Here is a 20,776-nt window from a genome sequence, read left to right on the forward strand (position 1 = left end):
AGTTACCATTCAGAAAGGAAGAGTGAAGGAAAGAATATCTGTTACTTACTCAGTGATCTGCATTTAGCCATTGAGAAATCAGTTGTTAGAAAGTGGATACGCTACTCGGCAATGCCGTACTGTATTCATTAGCTGATGGTGCTCGCTTGAGCATCTCATATTCTCTGTATGTTATAAAGTTTCTTTAGTACAGTATGCCTTGTACTGGGAAGGAATATCAATTCTGTGCAGTCAAGAAAGGACCTGCTTCTCCCTTTCCTTTTGTGTAACGGGCGTCAGCATTATTCTCTGAGCTTTCCAGGTGTGCAGGGGACAGTATGCTTTAGTGACTGTGAGAAACCATGAAGGATGCCCCTGCTTTTAGACAGTGTAGAAGCAAATGGCTATATTCTCTGTGCTCCACTTCCCCCTCTGTGAAAAAGAAAAGCATAATATTTAACAACATCACCAAGCTATTGTGAGGGTTAATTAGATTTAATGGGGGAAGGGAGGTGAGTTGATTACGCACTATTCAAATTCAAAGAATCATTTTGTCAGTCTAAAAATAATCCTGATTTAGGAATAAAATTAATTTGGAAGCTCAATCTTTGGTAATCATCTTCCCACACTTAAAAAAAAAAAGCCATAGTTTTTAATCAAAATCCCATTCTAAGCACAACCCAATGAAGTACAAATGGAGATCTGTAAATTTCCATTCCCTTTTCAAGTAATACAGTGCACGGCTCACGTTTTTCTTTTTCTTTTCTTTCTTTTTTTGAAGATATATATGTGTAGAAAGGTTAATTTTTTGGCATGGAGTAATGTAAACAAATACGGTACCTTAATTTTTTTGTTTGCTTCACATGAAACATTTGTGAAACAGTTTAAATTACTTCTTTAAAGAATAAGTAGTCAATGTTTTATGACTGTAATAATTTTTCAGGTCATTTCTGGTAAGTTCCATTCATTCATTCATTCATTCATTTATTTATTTATTTATTTATTTATTTATTTATTTTCAAGAACTAGTCAGTCAAAGATCTTTGATCCATGTCCTAAGCACTGGACCTCATGAATATTACCTTCCATGGCAAAGTGGATTTGGCAGATATGATTAAGGATCTTGAGATAAGGAAGATCATTCCAGGCTATCTAATGGTGTGCCTGAGATGCGATCCCAAGTGTCTTTGTAAAAGGAAGGCAGAAAGAAATTTGACTACAGAAAGGAAGGAGACAATGTGGTGACATGGAAAGGAGGGGGAGATAGGCATGTGATGTGGGGCCGTAAGCCAAGGACTGAGAATGACCTCTCTAAGACAGAAAATGCCAGGAATGGATTCTCCCCTAGAGCCTCCAAAAGGAATCAACCCAACTGACACCTTGATTTAGCCCCATAAGACTCCTTTTGGACTTCTGAACTCCAAAACTTTAAGAGAATAAATGTGTATTGTTTTAAGCCAAAAGAAAAAGAGAGAGAGAAAGAAGAAAGAAAAGGAAAACAAAAGGTCTTCATACGCCCTAAATTTAAGAAGAAAGAAAGAGAGAAAGAAAGAGAGATTGAGAAAGAAAGAAAGAAAGAAAGAAAGAAAGAAAGAAAGAAAGAAAGAAAGGAAATTCCTAGATATTTATGGCTAAGATAAGGAAAAATCATCTAAATAGTAATCATCAAAATTAATAATAGCTTAATTTAATATGAAAATATGAGAAGTAGAAGTTGGTACCTGAGAAAAATCTGAGTTGTTGCCTAAATCTCACTAAAAAATTTGTAATAGCTTCAAAAAAAAAGAAACATTCTTTAAAAATATAACAGTGGATAATCCTAGAAAATATGCCATATCTGTTAGGGGAAAAATGTTGCCTCAGTTTTTGGTGAGTGAAGGGCTTTAGCTGAGAAGGAACTTTATTGCTTCTATTTAGAACTTTCCAAAGGAAAGGGAGACTATGTAATTTGGTTAGTCAAAATGTATTCTCTACAGAGAAGCAGAAATAATTCTCTTCTGTTTTAACATTACCCAATTAAAACTTCCCATAAGACTTACAAATTTTTATAGCTTAGACTATATACTCACCAAGCAAACTTCTGATTATTCATTCGATTTCCCCGGACCCTTGATACTGGGGACGGATGTACCCTGTAGGTGGAGGAGAAAAAAAAGCACATTCCCGATTACAAATGAAATTAAGAACAAAAAAAAGAGCTGGTTTATAAATGATCTCTTGTAGGTATGCTTAATATAGAATGCCCCAGAATTTAATCACCTCTTAGTAAATGAATACAGTTAAATTCCTATGCATGCAAACCTGCTGTCTTTTTCCTTTTGTACCACTTTTAACGTAACAATGGCTTGTCACAACGTTCACTGTGCAGATCCCCAAAAGCCTGACCCCCAGTGTTAATCAAATGACAGATTCATTCAGTCCAACAAAAAGTTACTGACTAGCTGATCCTTGCCAGGTTTAGAAGTGGGTAAAAGTAATGTAAAAGTTATGGTGTTTGCCTACGATGAGTCCCTTCTGCTACCTCTTCCCACCAGGGATACAAAGAGGCAGTAAGTGCATACTGCCCGAGTCAACTACTGGATTACAAACCCTAAAAAGATAATGAAAGAGATCAGGATATGCCACCCCAGAATATGCTACTTTGGCCTCAGGATTATTTTGAGTTGAAAGCAAGTAGGAAATGGCAGCTGTAGGAGGAGCTCTCTACTTTCCCTTTATATGCCTAAAAACCAGGACATGAATTTCCCTTTTGTAAAGGAAATTTTCCTTTGTAAAGGTGTCCTCCTCCCCCCACGTCCAATACCAGGAAGAAGAGCACAACATACAACTCTTTACTCAGACATGGTACTGAGATGAGTCTGCATAAATAACCCTTATTTACCATTAGATTCCCCCGTCCCTTCCTACAATTCACCCTCCTAGAAGCTCAAACCCCCCTTTTGACTAGTCACTCCTCCACAATTTATTACTCTTTGTTAAAATGTTATATAGGATCCACATTTTTAACCACCCCTTTGAGTTACTCATCACTGAGCATTCCTGCAAGTATGCATGTTGCATGTGTAATAAATGGGTTTTTCTTCCCCCTCTTGCTAATCTGTCTTTTGTCAATTTGTTTGTTTATTTATTTAATCTTTTGTCAGTTTAACATGCAGGCCCCCAGACACAGAACCTGAGAAGATAAAAGAAAAGGGTTTGTTTTGTTTTTCTTCCACCACAATAACTTCATCCAAATGTCCAGGAACAGAATCTGAGACTGGGAGAGGAAGGAAGATGAACAGTTATTTCTAGGAGAAAAGCTTTCTAGATGTGATGCTCTGCAGCTGGGCTTTGAGGAAGGCAGTCAATTCAAAAGTTTAGCTAAATAATGGAGAAGTAAAAACTACATTGTCTTACAAGTTTCCAGGGTTAGAATCATCCACTGGAACAGCTTATATTTCCAAGAACTGCTGATATCTTCCAATCAGGAGCTAGCTGCTGAACCTCCACCCCTTTGTGGGTCACTAACTGGCAAGACAATATGCTCTACTTCCTGCTTCCTTATGGCCAACTTCCTGCTTTTTTTCTATCTTTACTGTAATTTGTGAGATCTAGGCAGTCTTTCAGCTTGTGGTATTGTTATGTCCCACACATTTCTCTCATTTACAGGAAAGAAAACAGAAATTTTATTTTTATTTATTTTTTTAAAAGATTTTATTTATTTATTTGACAGAGACACAGCGAAAGAGGGAACACAAGCAGAGGGAGTGGGAGAGGGAGAAACAGGCTTCCCACAGAGCAGGGAGCCCGATGCGGGGCTCGATCCCAGGACCCTGGGATCATGACCTGAGCCGAAGGCAGATGCTTAACGACTGAGCCACCCAGGCGCCCTGAAAACAGAAATTTTAAATGAGTCTTTGAGCCTTGTCAGAACCAACAGCTCCAACATTCACTAGAACCCAGCTGTCCATAGTTGTTTAGCAAGTGAAAATCATTTCAAAACAGATAATACCGTTCCAGCTCTGTAGAAGGGCTAAATGCAAACTTTCTGTAAATCCAGAGCCAGACTGCACTTTGCACTGGGAAGGTTTATTTCTTCCAACATCCCTTATTAACATTCTTTTCCTAACAGCGCTTCTCAATGGCTGCTGCAGCTGAGCTGCTCAGCACAGATTTTCTGCTCTGCATGGGGGAGGGGATGTTAATTATGCAGAAAGATGGAGAGAGGCCAGACAGCCCCTCTGGTGAACTGTCTCATTCAAGCACGGCCCACTTCCTGCTGTTTTGCAGCTACAAGGATCACCTGTTGGTCTTGGCATCTGGCCAAACTGGGGCCTAGCGGAAACGACAGACTCAGCTAGAAATGAAAGCCAGCTCATATTCCGGCACCCTAAATTGGGGAGAGAGGAAAAAAACATGCAATAGAAACGCAGAAGAATTATACAAAAGGTAGCACGGCTCATTTTTTCTTCTCTTTTCTTCTTGTTTCAGTCTGTCTGCTTGAAATACAATCAACAAAATGGAATTATGAGCCAAAAAACATCTCCCCACTTAAATCCCCCTGACCCAAGGGACAATACAGGAAGTCCTCTTAACCTTCCCTACAGCCTCTCTAGGCTATCAGAGTCCTACTACCTAAATGAAGTTAATTCACTCCACATCCTCTAAATGTTTAGGTCCTGTATTTCTTCCTCCTTAACCTTCATATTTCCATTCATCATAATCCCACCAGGTGATGTTTGATGATGGAAGTATTCTCTTACTGATGCTTCTCATTCCATATATCAGTGGAGAAAAATGGGCCTGTTTAACTTATAATTACAATATCCTCTAGGTAACTGTATCTTTTAACAAAATTTCATTGATCCATAGATCAAATACCATACGTAGGCAATTCCTATAATGTTTTAACAGTCTACAAAGAATTCCATGACTGTGTGGAGATAAACAAGGTTTCTTAAATTAAAATGGTAAAACAAGAAAGCTTTTTTCCCCCTTCTGAAAGGGGGTAAATTGATAACCCGGAGCATACTTCATGTGATAAAGGAGACATAAGGGTTCGCATTTCAGCTCCTCCCCAAATTTTATTTCTTCAAAAGGCTATGAGGTGTTTTTGTGAGCTCAGGCTACACTGTGGCGCTTCTGGCCATTGCCTCCTTTCTTTACACATATAGCAGCCAGGCAGGTAGCAAAGTCAAAACCCCAGTAGGAGAAACCACCACCTAATCTGCATGTCATGCATTATTCATGACCTCCTGATTCCTGCACCTGCATCTAGGCAGGAAGCTTGCAGGGAATGTTCATTATTCTTCTCTTAGCCTCACACAGGCTCGATTACTGCTAAGCCACTTTGTTCTGTAACTAAGGGTTTCAGGCCTTAGTACTAACCGCTGGATATGGAAAGAAAAAAAAAAATCACCACGCGAAAGAAAAGAGCAATTTGGATTGTTGTGCAACACACACTGAATCCTACAATGTGCTCTTCTGAGACTGACAGTTAGTGTCCGATGGAAATGCTCACATCTGGGGATCTACATTACGTGGGCAAAAGGAAGCCCTATCAGTAAGGCCAGGGATACCAACTGTTCTACCGACATGCACTTACTCATCGAAGACACACGGCGTGTTTAGAACTGTGCCCAACACAGGGCTTAATTCAGCCTCCCTGCTTAGCATGTGAGAACTTTTAAAATATCTTAATACAAAAATGGTTCTTTCTTCTTTGGATATAAGCTCCAAAGAACCTGACCCTCAAATCTTGTATTTTAACAACTAACATTTACTGTAAATCAAGAGGATAAAATCGCCCGGTTCTTCCCAATGGTTTTATGGACCTTCCTGAATGGCTGGTGGCTGGAGGTAGGAGACAAAAGCCAATACCCAACACAAATTACTGGTTACTAATGGACTGCTGGGGAAGGATACCATCTACTTTCTTACTATCCCCACCACGGAAAAGCTATGCCAACTTAAATCAAATCTTCCAGCTCCAAATGAAATTAGGAAGATGTGGTTAAGAGTACAAACTGTGGAACCAGCCTGCCTGGGATTGAATTCCAGCTCCACCATTTAACCAAGAGAGTCATGTCATCTTAGGGCAAGTCACCTAACCTCTCTGGGCTTCAATTTTCTCATCTGTACAAATGGAGGCCGTAATGGCAGCCACCTGCCAGGGCTGTGAGATTTAAATGAGGTAACAGTTGTCAAGTGTTTAGAACAGTGCTTGGGACCCAGGAAGCAGTCAATACATGTTGGCTATTATCACTAGCAGTGTTGATTGGATCGGAAAGGATGGGAAGATGAACCTGGAATATCCAACTAATTCCAGGGAATTGAGACAACAAATGGGCTTTACAGACCTGCAGTCTTAACTACCATGCTTATATGACTTCACTAAAGGCAAGGAAGGAACAAAGAGAGATGAACACATACAGAGTAATAAGAACCGACCACGTGGTTTCTAAGATATGGCTTACTCTCTGGCATCAAATTTTTCTGTTCTTTATTAGAAGATCTATCTTCTGTTTGCTAAATTGCATAATATTTCAGTTACATCCCATTCGAGAACAAGTCAGTAATCACACCAATACAAAATCACTCCAGTAACTACCCCTGTGTGCCAGACACTACACTAAGTACATCAGACACATTACCTTATTTTATCCTCATAGCCTTACTGTCCACATTTCTTTGAGAAAATAGACTTAGAAGAGTTAAGTAACTTGCCAGGGTGACACAGCTAGTGAACAGCAAAATTGGAACTTGAACACAGTTATGTCTGACTTGTCCTATTCTACATTATCATCCAATCCTATGAACTCATACATATTCTCTCCACACTACCCTAAAGAATGCACTGAAGTGAATTAGCACCAGGGGCTTCAATGAGAGATTCTGCATTTATTTAAGGCCAATTGCATATCTTATAGTTTAAGTAAATGCAAAGTGAAAGTACTAGTTTTCCTGACCTAAAATTGGCACAGGACAAAATATTAAGCATGCGGGTACTCAAGAGAAAGTCATAGCAATATAACTACTGATCACTCTTTAACTGCTTATGAAAATCTCTTATTAGTGCTGCTATTTAAATACATAATTTACAACACATGTAAGGTTAGATGGTATAATTAATTCTAGCTACATCCACTTCTTCGCTTCCCATTTTTTCTAGAACCCAATTCAATCTAACTTCAAAGATGAAACCATCTTCATCATGGTCATCAATGGCTTCCATGTTTTCAAATCTAATGGTTAATTCTCAGTCCTCATCTTCTCAAGCTTTCAGTAGCAACTGTCGAAACTGATCACTTCATCCTGAAAGGCTTCTTTGCTCAGCATCAGAGACATTCTTCTGCCTTTCCTCCTCTTATTTTTTTTTCCCTTGCGTGAACCTCCTCTTCTCATTCTTTTGAACCATAAATGTTGGTGTAGCCTGGGGATCACCATAGGAGGGATACTGTCCCTTCTATGGGCCTTATGTGCCATCCATATTATAATAACTCTCAGATTTCTATCTCCAGCCTGATCTCTAGATCTTCTCTGAATACTAGGCTTGGGTTTTGCAATCTTATCTTTTTCAAAAAAAAAATTTTTTTTTAAGGTGTTTCTTTCCATATCTTCCCAGACATAAAAATGGCAGCATCATTCACCTAGTAGCAATGTTGGAATAATACTTCAGTCCCTTCATGCTCATACGTTAGAAAGCCTGCTTAATACTGAGAAAAATCAGAATAAACTATAATTTCACAGGCCAATAAAATATTTATTGTAGGTAATTACTCATCTAGCATGATTACAGATTTTCATTATCAAGATCATAAGAAGTTATAATGTACAAATATTTTCTATTCCTCAGTCCTTTTTTCCTATTATATAGTAAAATTATTAGCCCATATTTTCATCCATAAATTGTTCCAATTATTCAACATAATATACACTTTAACACCTCAGTTTACTACATTTATGGAAGAACAGATTAATCTAGAAGTAATTCCACAATTGTTTGTAAATATCAGAATTTTCCTATGCACAATCACATGAAAGATAATTTTAAAGTAATTCTTGGTATTGCTTCCTTCTTACACATAGTTGTACTGAATACAAGTTATCACAATTACTCATGTTAGTTTGGATGTTTTTTATTGTAAAATATATACACTACACTTAACCAAATACAAATATGTGTGTGACTCCAGCATTTAAATTGAAGTGAGCCCTATTTATTCTCAGCTTTTATTAAGCTAGTGATTAGATGACCATTAGGAATGCCATCTATTTTTTAAAAGTTCTTTTTTTCCTTCTCATTAGACTGTAGTCTCTCTCTCTCCTGCAAAGCCACTGATGTTATTTTTAGAAGAGTGGCCTAACCTTAAACATCATATTGAATTAACGTGATAAATTTTTCCACTATGTACCGTAACAGTGTAAATTTTGTTAAAAATTTAGTGTTTTGAGTGGAACAACATATATTTCTGCTATACATCAACAGAATGAGGGATTCTAGAAAAAGACCATTCGGCTTGCACAATTACATCATATTAATTAATCCCAGCCTCATCTCTCAACATCTCCAACTTTCTCTGTGTCAGTGACACCGAAGATTCTCTGCCTTTCTTGTTACCTGGTTAGCAGATGTTCAACTCTAAAAAGCCATCTCAAGGTGTAGGTCAACTTGCTCTCAGTTCTCACAGCACATGTGCTTAGCACACGATAACTGAAGGTGACATTTGTTTGTATGTTTAGTTTATTTTGTCTGTCTCTCCAAATAGACAGTATACTTCAAGGGGGACAAGGGAGCTCTTCTCTTTTGCTCACTGTCCTATCTCTACTACCTGCCACAAAGCAGGCACTCAATAAATAATTCTGCCCGATTAGACCTGTTCCCCTCCTAGACTATAACTTCTAGGATGGATGGCAATGGCCATGTCTGTCATCACTGCATCCTCAGAGCTCAGTATATAATTATTATTAGCAAATAAACGTGGGACTAAGGAGTTAATAATTGGGGCAGTCAGCTGGGGAACAATAATATCAATCTTTCCTCTACTGCTCAGAGCCATATATGCATCACTCATATCTTTAATTTAACCAACATTTATTGTGTACCTACTATTATGCATTAATTTGAATATTAATTGGACATCTATGGTGTCAGACACCATTCTAGGCTCTTCAGTCCTGTGAACTGTGTTGGATGAGGGAATATTACATCCTTACAAACATGATTTGACTTCAGGGAGCCTACAGTACGACCACGAGTTTGGACAATAAATGATCATCATGTGCAATGTGATAAATGGCCATGGGAGCAGATAAAAGGGGCATCTGAATTAATTAAGCTTCAGAGTAGGCCCGGAAGTTTCCCTAGGACAATATGGAGAGGCGCTGAGGGGTGCAGATGGCCAAGAGCAAAACTACAAATTGTTCTGGGTGACTAGAGTAAAGCATTTGGCAGGTCTGGACGGGTAGGAGACTATGTACTAACAGGGTCTTGATGAGGGAAGATCTCATGTACTGTGCTAAGCAGTTAACTCAAAGAGTTAAAGGGCAATGCCCAAAGGCTTTTAAAGTTAGAACTGACACCATCAGATTTGTGTACTAGAAAAGGCAGCAGGGTAGAGAGTGGCCTGAAGAGAATGCATCATTCCACAGGAAGAACCACTGGAGGCCTACTGTAAAAATGTTGCCAAAGCAGGATCAAAGATGGCAGCAGTGGGCATAGTGGAGTGAGAATGGAGAAGGAGTAAGAGGAAGACAGATACATAATAAATTAGGTGTTACCCCTGGGACTTGGTGTAAATATGTGCAAGACGTGGGGAGGCAAGGCAGAATAAGGAAACAAGTTTTGGCTAACACCTAGAGCTGTGAATTGGGTGATCAGAGGAGCCAATGTAAGGAATAAAGATTATGGGTGGGGATTAAAAAAATACACTAAGTTTCTGTCCATTGCTTATACAGATCTGGGGTTCAACAGAGCATTTTAAGAAGAGAGCTGGAGATGTGAGCATCCTTACCAGATAAATGGTTGATGAGCACTGAATTTCATGGAGGCACAATTTAAGTGAGAAAAGCAGCAGGCTAAGGCCTGGACACCATGCATGACTTCTTGTATGACTTTATTTTTATTACTATTTTTAAAAAATATTTATAATTTGAGAGAGAGAGAGAGACAACAAGGCAGAGGGAAAGGGAGAGGGGAAAGGACAGAAGCAGCCTCTGCTAAGCACAGAGCCTGATGCAGGGCTCCATCTCACAACCCTGATATCATGACCTGAGCCAAAATCAAGAGTCAGACTGAGCCACCCAGGCGCCCCTTTCTTGCATGACTTTAAACCTCTCTTCCTACTCATTCAGGGAATGCCAGAGATCTCCACTTATTGATAGGAAATTGAGAGTTTCATGACTCAATTTAGGCTCATAAGATCTCATAACCTGTATTAAGAGAGGTAAGATATGATCTCTTCTACCCTTCCCTTGATGTCAGAAAAGCCAAAAATAACCAGTTTTTCCTTCAGTGTTGCCTTGGGCAGTAAGTAAATGGCCCCAACATCAATTCCATCAAGCAACCCAGAAAACAGAGTCATCCTTGACTGAACTTCTCTCCCCATATCCAGCCCATTCTCAGGCCTGTCCACTACATTGTCTCCATTCTATCCACTTTTCATTTCCACAGCCACTCACCTATTTTAACTCATACCTGTCTCTTAGCAGCACCACTCCCAAAATCTTCTCTCCCAATCCATTTTCTGCACTAGAGCCACAGTAGATATATTTAAAAAGCAAATCTGTTCTTCTCACTCCACTATCCCTTTAGTGGCTTTTCATTGCTCTTGATATAGACCTAAATCTCAACTTGGCCTAGATGCCAATGATGTGGCCCCTGCTTACTTCTCCAGCTTCACTTTCCCACAATAACGCCCTTCCTCACACCCCGCTCTCTGTGATCCAGTTACCCTGCCTCCTTTCAGTTTCTCTCTCTCAGATCTGTGTCTCTGCATGTGTGGTTCCTTTTATTTTTTAGAGTTTTATTTAAGTCATCTCTACACCCAATGTGGGGTTCGAACTCATGACCCCGAGATCAAGAGTGACATGCTCTTCTGACTGAGCCGGCCAGGCATCTCTGTGTTGTTCCTTTTATACAAAACCTCCAACACCGCCCCTTCACCTCTGTAACTCTTCCTTGTTCTCAGCTCTCAGCTCAAATACCACTTTGCTTTCCCTGACTGACCAAACTGGACCATGTCTCTATGTTACAGACTCCCATTATTCTTTCCATTAGTCCTTCACAGTTCGTATCAGGCTTATACACACTTGTATATGTAAGTGATTATTTGATGGAGCACTTTGGTGGTGCAGTCAGTTGGGCATCCAACTCTTGATTTCGGATCAAGTTGTGATCTCAGCGTTGTGAGACTGAGCCCAGTGTCTGGGGGCTCCGTGCTCAGTGGGGAGTCTGCTTAAGACTCTCTCTCCCTGGGGCGCCTGGGTGATTCCAGTGGTTAAGTGTCTGCCTTTGGCTCAGGTCATGATCCTGGGGTCCTGGGATGGTGCCCCGCATCGGGCTCCCTGCTCAGTGGGGAGCCTACCTCTCCCTCTCCTCCCTGCTCATGCTCTCTCTCACTATCTCTGTTGCTATCCTTGTCTCTCTCTCAAATAAATAAAATCTTAAAAAAAAGAAGTGATTATTTGATGAAAAGCAGGAACTACTTCTCCTTAGTTCTCCACTATACGCCAGGACCAGGTCCTACATCTGGTACAAAGGCATATATTAAATATTGCTCTGTAAATAAAAGAAGATAATGGGATATTATAATAGTAGCCTTTTTATTTTTCTAAGATTTGTTCTTGCACTATCTGGAAAAATGAATAAGTAAATATATATAATAATTTAATATGTAATTTAATATTGATTATATTTATCTTTAATATATATTACAGGTAAAGTACAAAGTGGAAGGGATGGTCAGTGAAAAGTGATGTGGCCCGGGTGTCATCCAAAAGAAGCTTTCACCCTCCCAGGAGATGGGTTCTTTCCTTCTGCATCGGCCTGTGTCCAGCCCTGTGTGCACACAGAACCCATCCCAGGCCAGGATGCCAATGCAGACGCGTCCATCACTTCCTCACCTCTGGGGCAATTTGTGCAAGACTAGGGTGACGAGACTGCTGAGATTCACCTGAGGTATGCAGTTTAGTGTTGGACCAATGAGAATTTCTTGGTTTGCATAATGGCACTATGATTATATAAGATACCAACAATAGGGAAGCCAAGTAAAAGGTATCTATGAACTCTCTACAGTATTTTTGCAACTTTTAACTCCAAAAATCATTTCAAAATAAAACATTTTAAAGTGCTACTCCTTTGCTGGGATAATAATATAAGCAATACAGATTGTCTAGAAATTACTTTTTCCTATTTTATTTAGTGATGTGTTTTTTCATTCTTTCCAACAGTTATGACCGATAACATTCATTCTATATGCATTGATAAACACAGAGTATATGTGCGTATACATTCTCATACACCTTTTTTTTTTTTAAGCAAACAAACTCATCGATCAATTCTACTACTTTGCCATATCATGGTTTTTACATGCATTGGGTACAGAATTATTAACAGCAGGAATGTTGAAAAGTGGTAGAAAGAAAGGAGTGATAAGAAAAAAAGAAGACCCATTAAAAGGTTAATAGAAATAATGCCATGATGAGATTCCAGGGAGGGGGGGATTTAGATAAGGTCTAAGAGAGCAACAACTTATATTGTGGAACTGACATTTATCCAGGTGACACAGTTCCCCAATTCCTGCTTTAACCTGAGATACCCTGATAATTGCTTCAATTTTCCACTTCATTTTGCATGTGTATAAGTCTGATGTATTATTTTTCAGTGTTCCACATACGGTGCATTACGATTCCTATCCTTTAACATGTGAACTGAAATCCTTTAATTTCATCGTTAGTGCGGAGTGAGTTGGAGGAATTTCATGAATTCAAAGACATACTGATTGGTAGTTATTCTATTAGTCACACTAGTAATGTCTTTTATTTAGTGTGCTCTGTTGAGAAAGAATAGTAAGCAGCTGAAGAATCACTTCAAACGCTTTTACTGCCTCTGGCCGCATTAATTTTGAGATACCTCATTTAGGCTAAAAAAAGAGGCAAAGCTAAACTATGTAATATGGGCTTTTTGTCACCCCAAATTGGATCTATTACAATTTAGCATTCTCTCAAGAAGCTGTTATAGCTCACTAGGCTGTACCATTTTTTTCTTTGAGTAGGACAAAATTTTACATCATTCACAAGCATAATGAAAATGACACAAACTAGACTCTAAAGATGATAAGCCATCTCTAAGGAGAAAATGTAGCTTACATTTCACTGACAGTAAAATTTCAAATGCCAGAAAGACCCCAATCTGGTAATTATATGTAACCATTGTCTTTATTTTAAATAATGTACTTAAAAGAAATGCATGTACATATTTGTGTGTCTGTGTGTGTGTGTGAATCCTGATATGCTTTCCTCTAAGTGGACACCAAATAAATCAAAGGCAATGGAATCCAACAGACGGATTCAGCACAAATCATAGAGCAGGCTGATTTGTAAACAGCTGCAGAAGATGTTCTCTTACTGCCAAAACTGATGGTCAAGAAGCTTGGATGACTAAGGCAAAGGAGCCAGGAACTGATCTACTAGCTCCTGCAGAGACACTTCATTTCAGAATTTGGCATTTGAGGTCAAGAGCTGCCAGACACATCAATCAATACCCATAAGGCTAAAGGTGCCTATGGAGATTGGCAAGGAGTAGATGAAGTACCACTCCTCAGCTCACCAATAGGATCGGACAAAGAGCAATGCACCCACCATATAGGCACTTCCAAAATGCACTAGGCCCTCTACAAATGATCAACATCACCTCCCCCAGTTAGTTCAAATTTGCCATTCTCTCCTCAGCCCCAGTGTCAATCACCAGTATTCTCCTTCCTCTGCTTCCTGTAGCACTGGCCCAAGAGGCTATAGGGTTTCTCTGGCAGAAACACGTATTGGCTATTATTTTACTAAATAAATTGGGCAAATCAAGGCATAGCCGGTTTACTTATTTGGTTATTTCTGAATCTGATACCGATCACAACATCATTGTTCTGGTTGTTTGTGAAGCCCCCTACTGTGACTGAAAAAATGATAAAGAGGAAAGAACTGATTAAAAAGTAGCATTACTATGTTCACAGCACCTGCCAACCAATTCAGGTAAGAGTCAAGTAATCTAAGATATGGCCTCTGACCTTCAAAAAAAAGACTGTCATCCAATTGAATGAGTATCTAATAGCATTGGAGAGGTTAAATAATAACAATATATGGTTAAGAATAAGTTCCAGTTCTCCAAATGGAAGATATAGTTATAACAAAATAATGGAAACACTATTTCCAGAGAGCAGAGGAGAGAAAAATCGTCAAGGTGATGATAGGAGAGGTGGGCCGGGTCTCACAGGACACAGCTTCGGAGCAGGCGTGGAGAAGCAGCTAGGTGTGCAGTAAGGAAACAAGGATGAGCAAGCAGAAAGAGGCGGGGAAGATGAGTAGAGCATGCGACCACCGCAGCCGGAAGGAGCTGATAGATGTTTGGGGATTTCTGGCTCTGGAAAGTGCAAAGCTGCTAGAAGATTTCATTTCAGAGGAATAATGTTGTTGCATAAGAATTCATTGCGAGCAGTGAGCCGAATGACTAAAAGTGAGGAAGACTAGCGTCAAGATAATCTTGGTAGGAGCGCCTGGGTGGCTCAGTTGGTTAAGCGACTGCCTTCGGCTCAGGTCATGATCCCAGAGTCCCAGGATCGAGTCCCACATCGGGCTCCCTGCTCGGCGGGGAGTCTGCTTCTCCCTCTAACCCTACCCCCTCTTGTGCTCTCTCTCTCACTCTCTCTCTCTCAAATAAATAAATAAATAAAAATCTTAAAAAAAAAAAAAGATAATCTTGGTATACGGCCATGTTCACCTGTAAAGGGACAAAAGTCTAAGCCAGAGAGGTCCTGAGGGAAGGGGATGGAGTGAACAGAAGAGATGAGATATAAGAACTGGCAAAATCTAGCGACACTGGATAGAGGAAGGTGAAGGGAATACTAAACTTTGAGAGGCTTCAAGAACGGAGGGAAATTTGGGTTTAGTTTTAGGCAGCTGCAAACGAATGACTGCAATTCAGGAGGGCAGATGTCTCGAATGGATCTGATTTCCATAAACATGGCAGCGAAAGCTGCAGCTAAAGAAGTGGCTGAGGGTGTCTGCTCCAGGGGCGGGGAGTCTGGGGGGCAGGGACAAAGGAAGGATCAAGGAGTTGGAAGGAAAGCCCGTGAGCTAAGGGGAAAAGCAGTAGGAAAAAGACCCAATCACAAGTAAACACAGTCCCTGTCAAATTTGGTAAAAGGAATGAGAGAACTGAGAAACAATCATTAGAGTGGGTCAATTAGGCACCATCGTAAGAACGGACTTTTGGTAAAGCTACAAAAGTGATGGAGCCAGGCTCTAGCTTGTTAATGTTTGAGATTGAGGATAAAGCAGAGAATGCTGGGAAACATCTGTTTGAGAGGCTTTTCCATGAAAAATAGAGAAAGAGCTAGAATAACCAGTTGGGACAAAATAGTAACTTGATTGTTCTTTTTCTTTTTTTCTTAAGAAAATGGAAACTAAAGGGAGCCTGGGTGGCTCAGTTGGTTAGGCATCTGCCTTCGGCTCAGGTCATGGTCCTGGGGTCCTGCTCGGCGGATGACATAATAAAAATATATATATTTGGTCTTTGCCTGAGGTTCCTGGCACAGAGCTCCTAAAACCCTTGCAATTTTCTAGGCGATCACAGGAGCGTTTGTTACAAGCCCCTTTAACTACATGTGAGTTTATGCTAATAGAGCCCCCAGACAGCTTCAGCATAAGGGTGGTCACCAGAGAGACCAAGCATGTGATCAGAAGGTTAGAACTTTCAGCCTCACCCTGTGTTGGGCAGAGGGGCTGGACACTGAGTTCAATCACCAATGGCCAGTGATTTCATCAATCACACCTATGTAATGAAACGTCCATAAAAACTCCTGAATGACAGGATTTGGAGAGCTACCTAGTTGGTGAACCCCCAGACATGCTGGGAGGATGGTGTGCTGGGATGGGGCATGGAAGCTCCAAACTTCCCTATCTTGTCCTATGTGTGTCTGTCATTTGGTTGTCCCTGAGTTGTATCCTTTATAATAAACTGGTAATAGTAGGTAGCACTTTCTTAAATTCTGTGAGTCTTTCTAGCAAAATACTGAACTTGAGAGGGTCCTGGGAACCCTCAAACTTATAGTTGGCCAGTGCTCAAGGACTGAGTCCCTGACCTGAAGGGACTGTGTTAACTCGGGACACTTAGCGTCAGACTGAACTGAGGGGCTAGACACCCCACTGGCATCATGGGATCGGAGAATTGGTTGTTGTTTGAAAAAACAACCACACAATATATTATCCAAACAATTTTATATTGGGCTTTAGTCATACTCCTATTTCCCATGTGTGCTGGCCAAATATGAGAATAATGCATATAACACCACTGTCAACAAGTGAAATTAAGATTTCTGAAGACTGTAAATTAAACTGTCTTTTAGAAATTCCCCCAAATTTTTGCTGAGCCTATTTTCCCTCAATCATCATTATTAGAAAATGTGTAAGGATGAATGACCATAAAATGGAATTAACCCATATTTTATCTACCAATCCTGATACTCTCTGTTAAATAATCAAGAGAAACTGAATTTACACGATCTGATTAGAGCAGTTTGCTTAAATTTCTAGTCCCAGATTAAGTACAGATGTTATACAAAATAGGCTAGGTCTGGAAATTGCCACAAATATATCCTTATTATTTAGCATTGTTTTTGCTTTAAAAAAAAAGAAAGGAAGAGTCTTCCCCAGAGTCCCTGAGATACGTGCAGAAAATAAGAAGAATCAACCTAGAAAAGAACAGAAAAAAAAAAATCACATGCTTGTACTAAACAACAAAGTACAGGCCTAAAAACTGCACATGACCAAACAGGAAAGTAGAAATACCGTGACCAAAAAAAAAAAAAAAGATAAAATTAAAATAGAATTCTTACATTCCTGCCCTGGAGATTTAAGAAAGAAAGGATTATGATTCAGTTAATTATACAAAAGATAAAATTACAGTCCAATATTTGAAAAATAAGAGTTAACTGAAAGGACTTTTTAGTTTCTATTGTTTTGCAGGTCCAGTGCTAGGCATTAGTAAGGTAAAAATGCATAAAATACTGCCTCCACCCTGAGGGACTTTCCAGGCTAGAGAGCTCAAGCATTATAGAGACTGCATGGAAGGGCGTCATGGTGCATGGTTGAGTATAGACTCTGGACCAGGATACCTGAGTTCAACCACTACTAGGTTCTACCACTTACTAGTTGCAAGGTTTACGGGTAAGAGATCTCATCTTTATGCCTCAGTTTTGCTATCTTTACAGTGGGGGGTACTCACATCCTCTCATTCAGAGCAATGCTTGAGCACAGCATGTGCTAGACAAGTCTTAGCTACCATGATGATCTTGTCCTTGCTTCCTAGAGTCCCCATGTTGTAGTGATGGTGTCTGCTCTGGGCCCCATGTCTTGGTGTCTCATTTTCCTCTTCAGCAAGAGCAGTAATTAGTGAGAGGATTCTACGTCTCTGGGTATTTGGTAGAGGCTAAATGCTAAGAGACTACAATAAAGACTATCTCAAAACAGCCAGCTTCCAATTTGTACATAATTAGGGAAATTCATCATGAAGAAATGTAAAAGCTTAATTTTTGAATAAAAGGTAATTAGAGGGCACCTGGGTGGCTCAGTCGGTGGCTGCCTTTGGCTCAGGTCATGATCTCAGGGTCCTGGGAAGGAGCCCCACATCTGGCTCCCTGCTCTGCAGGGGGTCTGCTTCTCCCTTTCCCTCTGCCCCTCCCCTGGCTTTTGCTCTTTCTCTCTCTCAAATAAATAAATAAAATCTTAAAAAAAAAGGTAATCAGAGTTTTGCAACATCCTGTCAAATAGCAAGACGTATGCAAATCACTGTAGCCACAGTAGGCTGCATTCTATATGAATCCCAAAATAACCAGAATTTTGGAAATTAAAGTTACACCAACTAATTATCTAAAGTTATACACACATTATCTGATTTGGAAGTATGACCCAGTGGCTGTGCAAGGTGACTTTAGGTTTCTTTTTACTTTTGAGTCCATCCATTTTCAAATTTGGTGCTGACTGCATTTCAGATGAGTGGCTGGCATGGGAATTAAGAAAGTTTACTGGTGTCAGGCGCTCTAATTTGCCAAGTGGTCTCCTAACTGTGGCTGTGTTTACAAAAGCGTCATCCGTCTGGGCAGGGCAAAACAGGACAGTCATTTGGACTGATTTAGTGTATTCTGTATGCTGAGCGGTACTGAAGAGCAGGGACCTTAAAATTCTCTTTCTCTCACATATGTATCATTATGCTAAACACACGCCTGCTCCCCTGTTTGAATCAGTCGTACCATGCAAAGCAAATCATGGATGGATTAAATCATGGCTTTTTTAGGTAACAGCATGACCAACATAAAGGTTCAAGGGTTTCAAAAATAGAGTATTTCTATTTTGCCAACGTGAATTACGATGGAATGCCAGTGAAGTCTCATTAGGGTTTGTATATGCCCTACCTTTTTAGCTTGACCATGAATTAATTCACAAGTAGGCAATCTGGAAATACATTTATTTGCACGATATTAAATTCAAATTATGTCATCCTGTTTTTCCTCTTACCCTTTATAAAATCTTAACATCTTTGTGAACTTTAACATGCTCTGCTTTGTAAAGCCTATGTAAGTCTAACACAGACATATCCTCAGTATTAGCTATCTCCTGTTAAATATATGTTTACAGATGCTAATTCCAAACCACCTTCAATGTAACAAGCTCACAGAATCCTGCTGCACTTACTTGGAAGCCCAACAGCATTTTTAAAACAGACACCAACATTTTTATTTCTGATAAGAAATGCTTGATTTAAATGAAAAGGGGGAAAAATCACAATTTGTGTGGCTTCTTTCACAGCTTAACCTTTACAACGGGTGGTCTACATTTGACCCTAATTCTTACATATCTCTTTTCCTACCTCTTGTGATCTGGCTTCTACCTCTGCTACGTCAGTATTCTATTCAGTACAAGCCCGCTGCAGTAGCCAGCCTTGTTGACCCCCCACTTCCCACACACAGGGCCTGACACCTGCACGTCTCTTGGCACCCCGTCTCTGTGCTTCTTCCTTTTGCTCCTTTTCTCTCCTTCTGACTCCATAGGCTTTCTCAAGGTCCATCAGGCTGGTGTCTCCCCAAGTTACATCTTTACCTCTAATCTTGCCCAAATTTTAATTTTGCATTTCCAACTTCTTACTAGAAATGCTCGCAGGGATATCCCACTATTAACAAACTCAACATACCTAAAAGCAAATTTATCTCCTCTCTATTACCAATTCTCCACTCATTTTTCTGTGAGTAAGATGATGACTTTTCAAGTTAGCAGAGTTCAGAGCTGGGTAAGTATTGCTGATTTTTCTCTTATCTCTTGGAGCCGAAAATAATCGTTGATTGACTTTGCAATGTCTCGACTCGCTTTTATTTTCTACTGCTCTTGCAATCCCTCTAAATGAGGCAGTTCTTATCTTAGTCAGTACACTTGTATCCACTGGATGCCATGCATCAATCCCTGTCCCTACTAATGCACCTGACAGACTGCTAAGACGAGCCATCTGGGCAGACAGGGAAGTTGGCTCACTCAGGATCCATTCCAGCTCCCTCTTTTTCAGCTTCCTAAAAAAAAGAGAGTTTGGAAAGCTAAAAGCTACATTTCCCAGAGAGCCCTGTAACTATGGATCTCTGTGTGAGCTAACTTCCACCAGCGCAAAGCAAGGCCAATGTGAGGAGGCAGCCCGGTGAAGAGAAGCGGGGTCTGCTGACAACCAGGACTGCAGATGCCTTACTTCTTCTACAGCCACGGAGAGGAGATTCCTGCATCCAGTTCCAATTTAGGGGTGTAAGTGGTGGGTGGGAGGGTGTCAGAGGTCTTTTGCTAGAAATGCCCTCTGAATGCTCTGTTGGCATAATATCATAGCTCCTTTTCACCATAAATTGTTAGAGTGGATTCTATTAAGAAGCCTAAAACACCTTCCTGAACAACTCCCCTCCTTATATCAACCGTCGTTTCAATAACCATCAAGGGGGTTCCTGCTGTCTACAAAATAAAGCCCTAACTCCTTAATATCACATGAACGATCCTGGTGTTCTGGCCCTAACCCACCATACTATTTCACATGGACTTTCTAAGAGAACCTTTCCCCCTAGGCTTGTATTTTTCTTCCACAGGGCTTTGGCTGACCTCATTTCACTTATTGTGAATGGCTTTTTCTCTGCCTCTGACACATAAATCCCAGCTATCTTTCAAAGCACTGAACAATCCCACCTCTGCCATGAAGCCCTTCATGACCACTTCAGGCAGGAGTGACTTTTCTGTCTCACTTTCTCTAAATAGACAGGACATATTATATTATCAGATTATAAATATATATATATCTGATATATTTCTCTCTCTATATCTATATATAGATATATATATATCAGATTTAATATATATTAAAGATTATATATATAAAAGATTTTATACATATATTACAGATTTTATATATATATTAAAGATTTTATTTATTTGCAGAAAGAAAGCACATATTATATTATCAGATTATATATATATCTGATATATCTATATATATATCTATATATATCAGATATATATATATCAGATCTAA

The 20,776-nt window shown here is 39.8% G+C and overlaps 1 protein-coding gene across 11 annotated transcripts in view; it reads right to left on the reverse strand.

Moving 5' to 3' along the window:
• Positions 1–20,776, reverse strand: part of KLF12 (KLF transcription factor 12) — a 504,131-nt gene that overhangs the window by 151,478 nt on the left and 331,877 nt on the right. For all 11 annotated transcript variants that reach the window (XM_081815036.1, XM_081815028.1, XM_081815035.1 and 8 more), the window contains one exon: positions 2,049–2,111. In XM_081815036.1, coding sequence (XP_081671162.1) covers positions 2,049–2,111 — 63 coding nt within the window. The remainder of the gene's footprint in view (positions 1–2,048; positions 2,112–20,776) is intronic.

Source organism: Leptonychotes weddellii, chromosome 3, assembly GCF_054177405.1.
Source record: "Leptonychotes weddellii isolate Sample4059 chromosome 3, ASM5417740v2, whole genome shotgun sequence".
NCBI classification, from domain to species: Eukaryota; Metazoa; Chordata; class Mammalia; order Carnivora; family Phocidae; genus Leptonychotes; species Leptonychotes weddellii.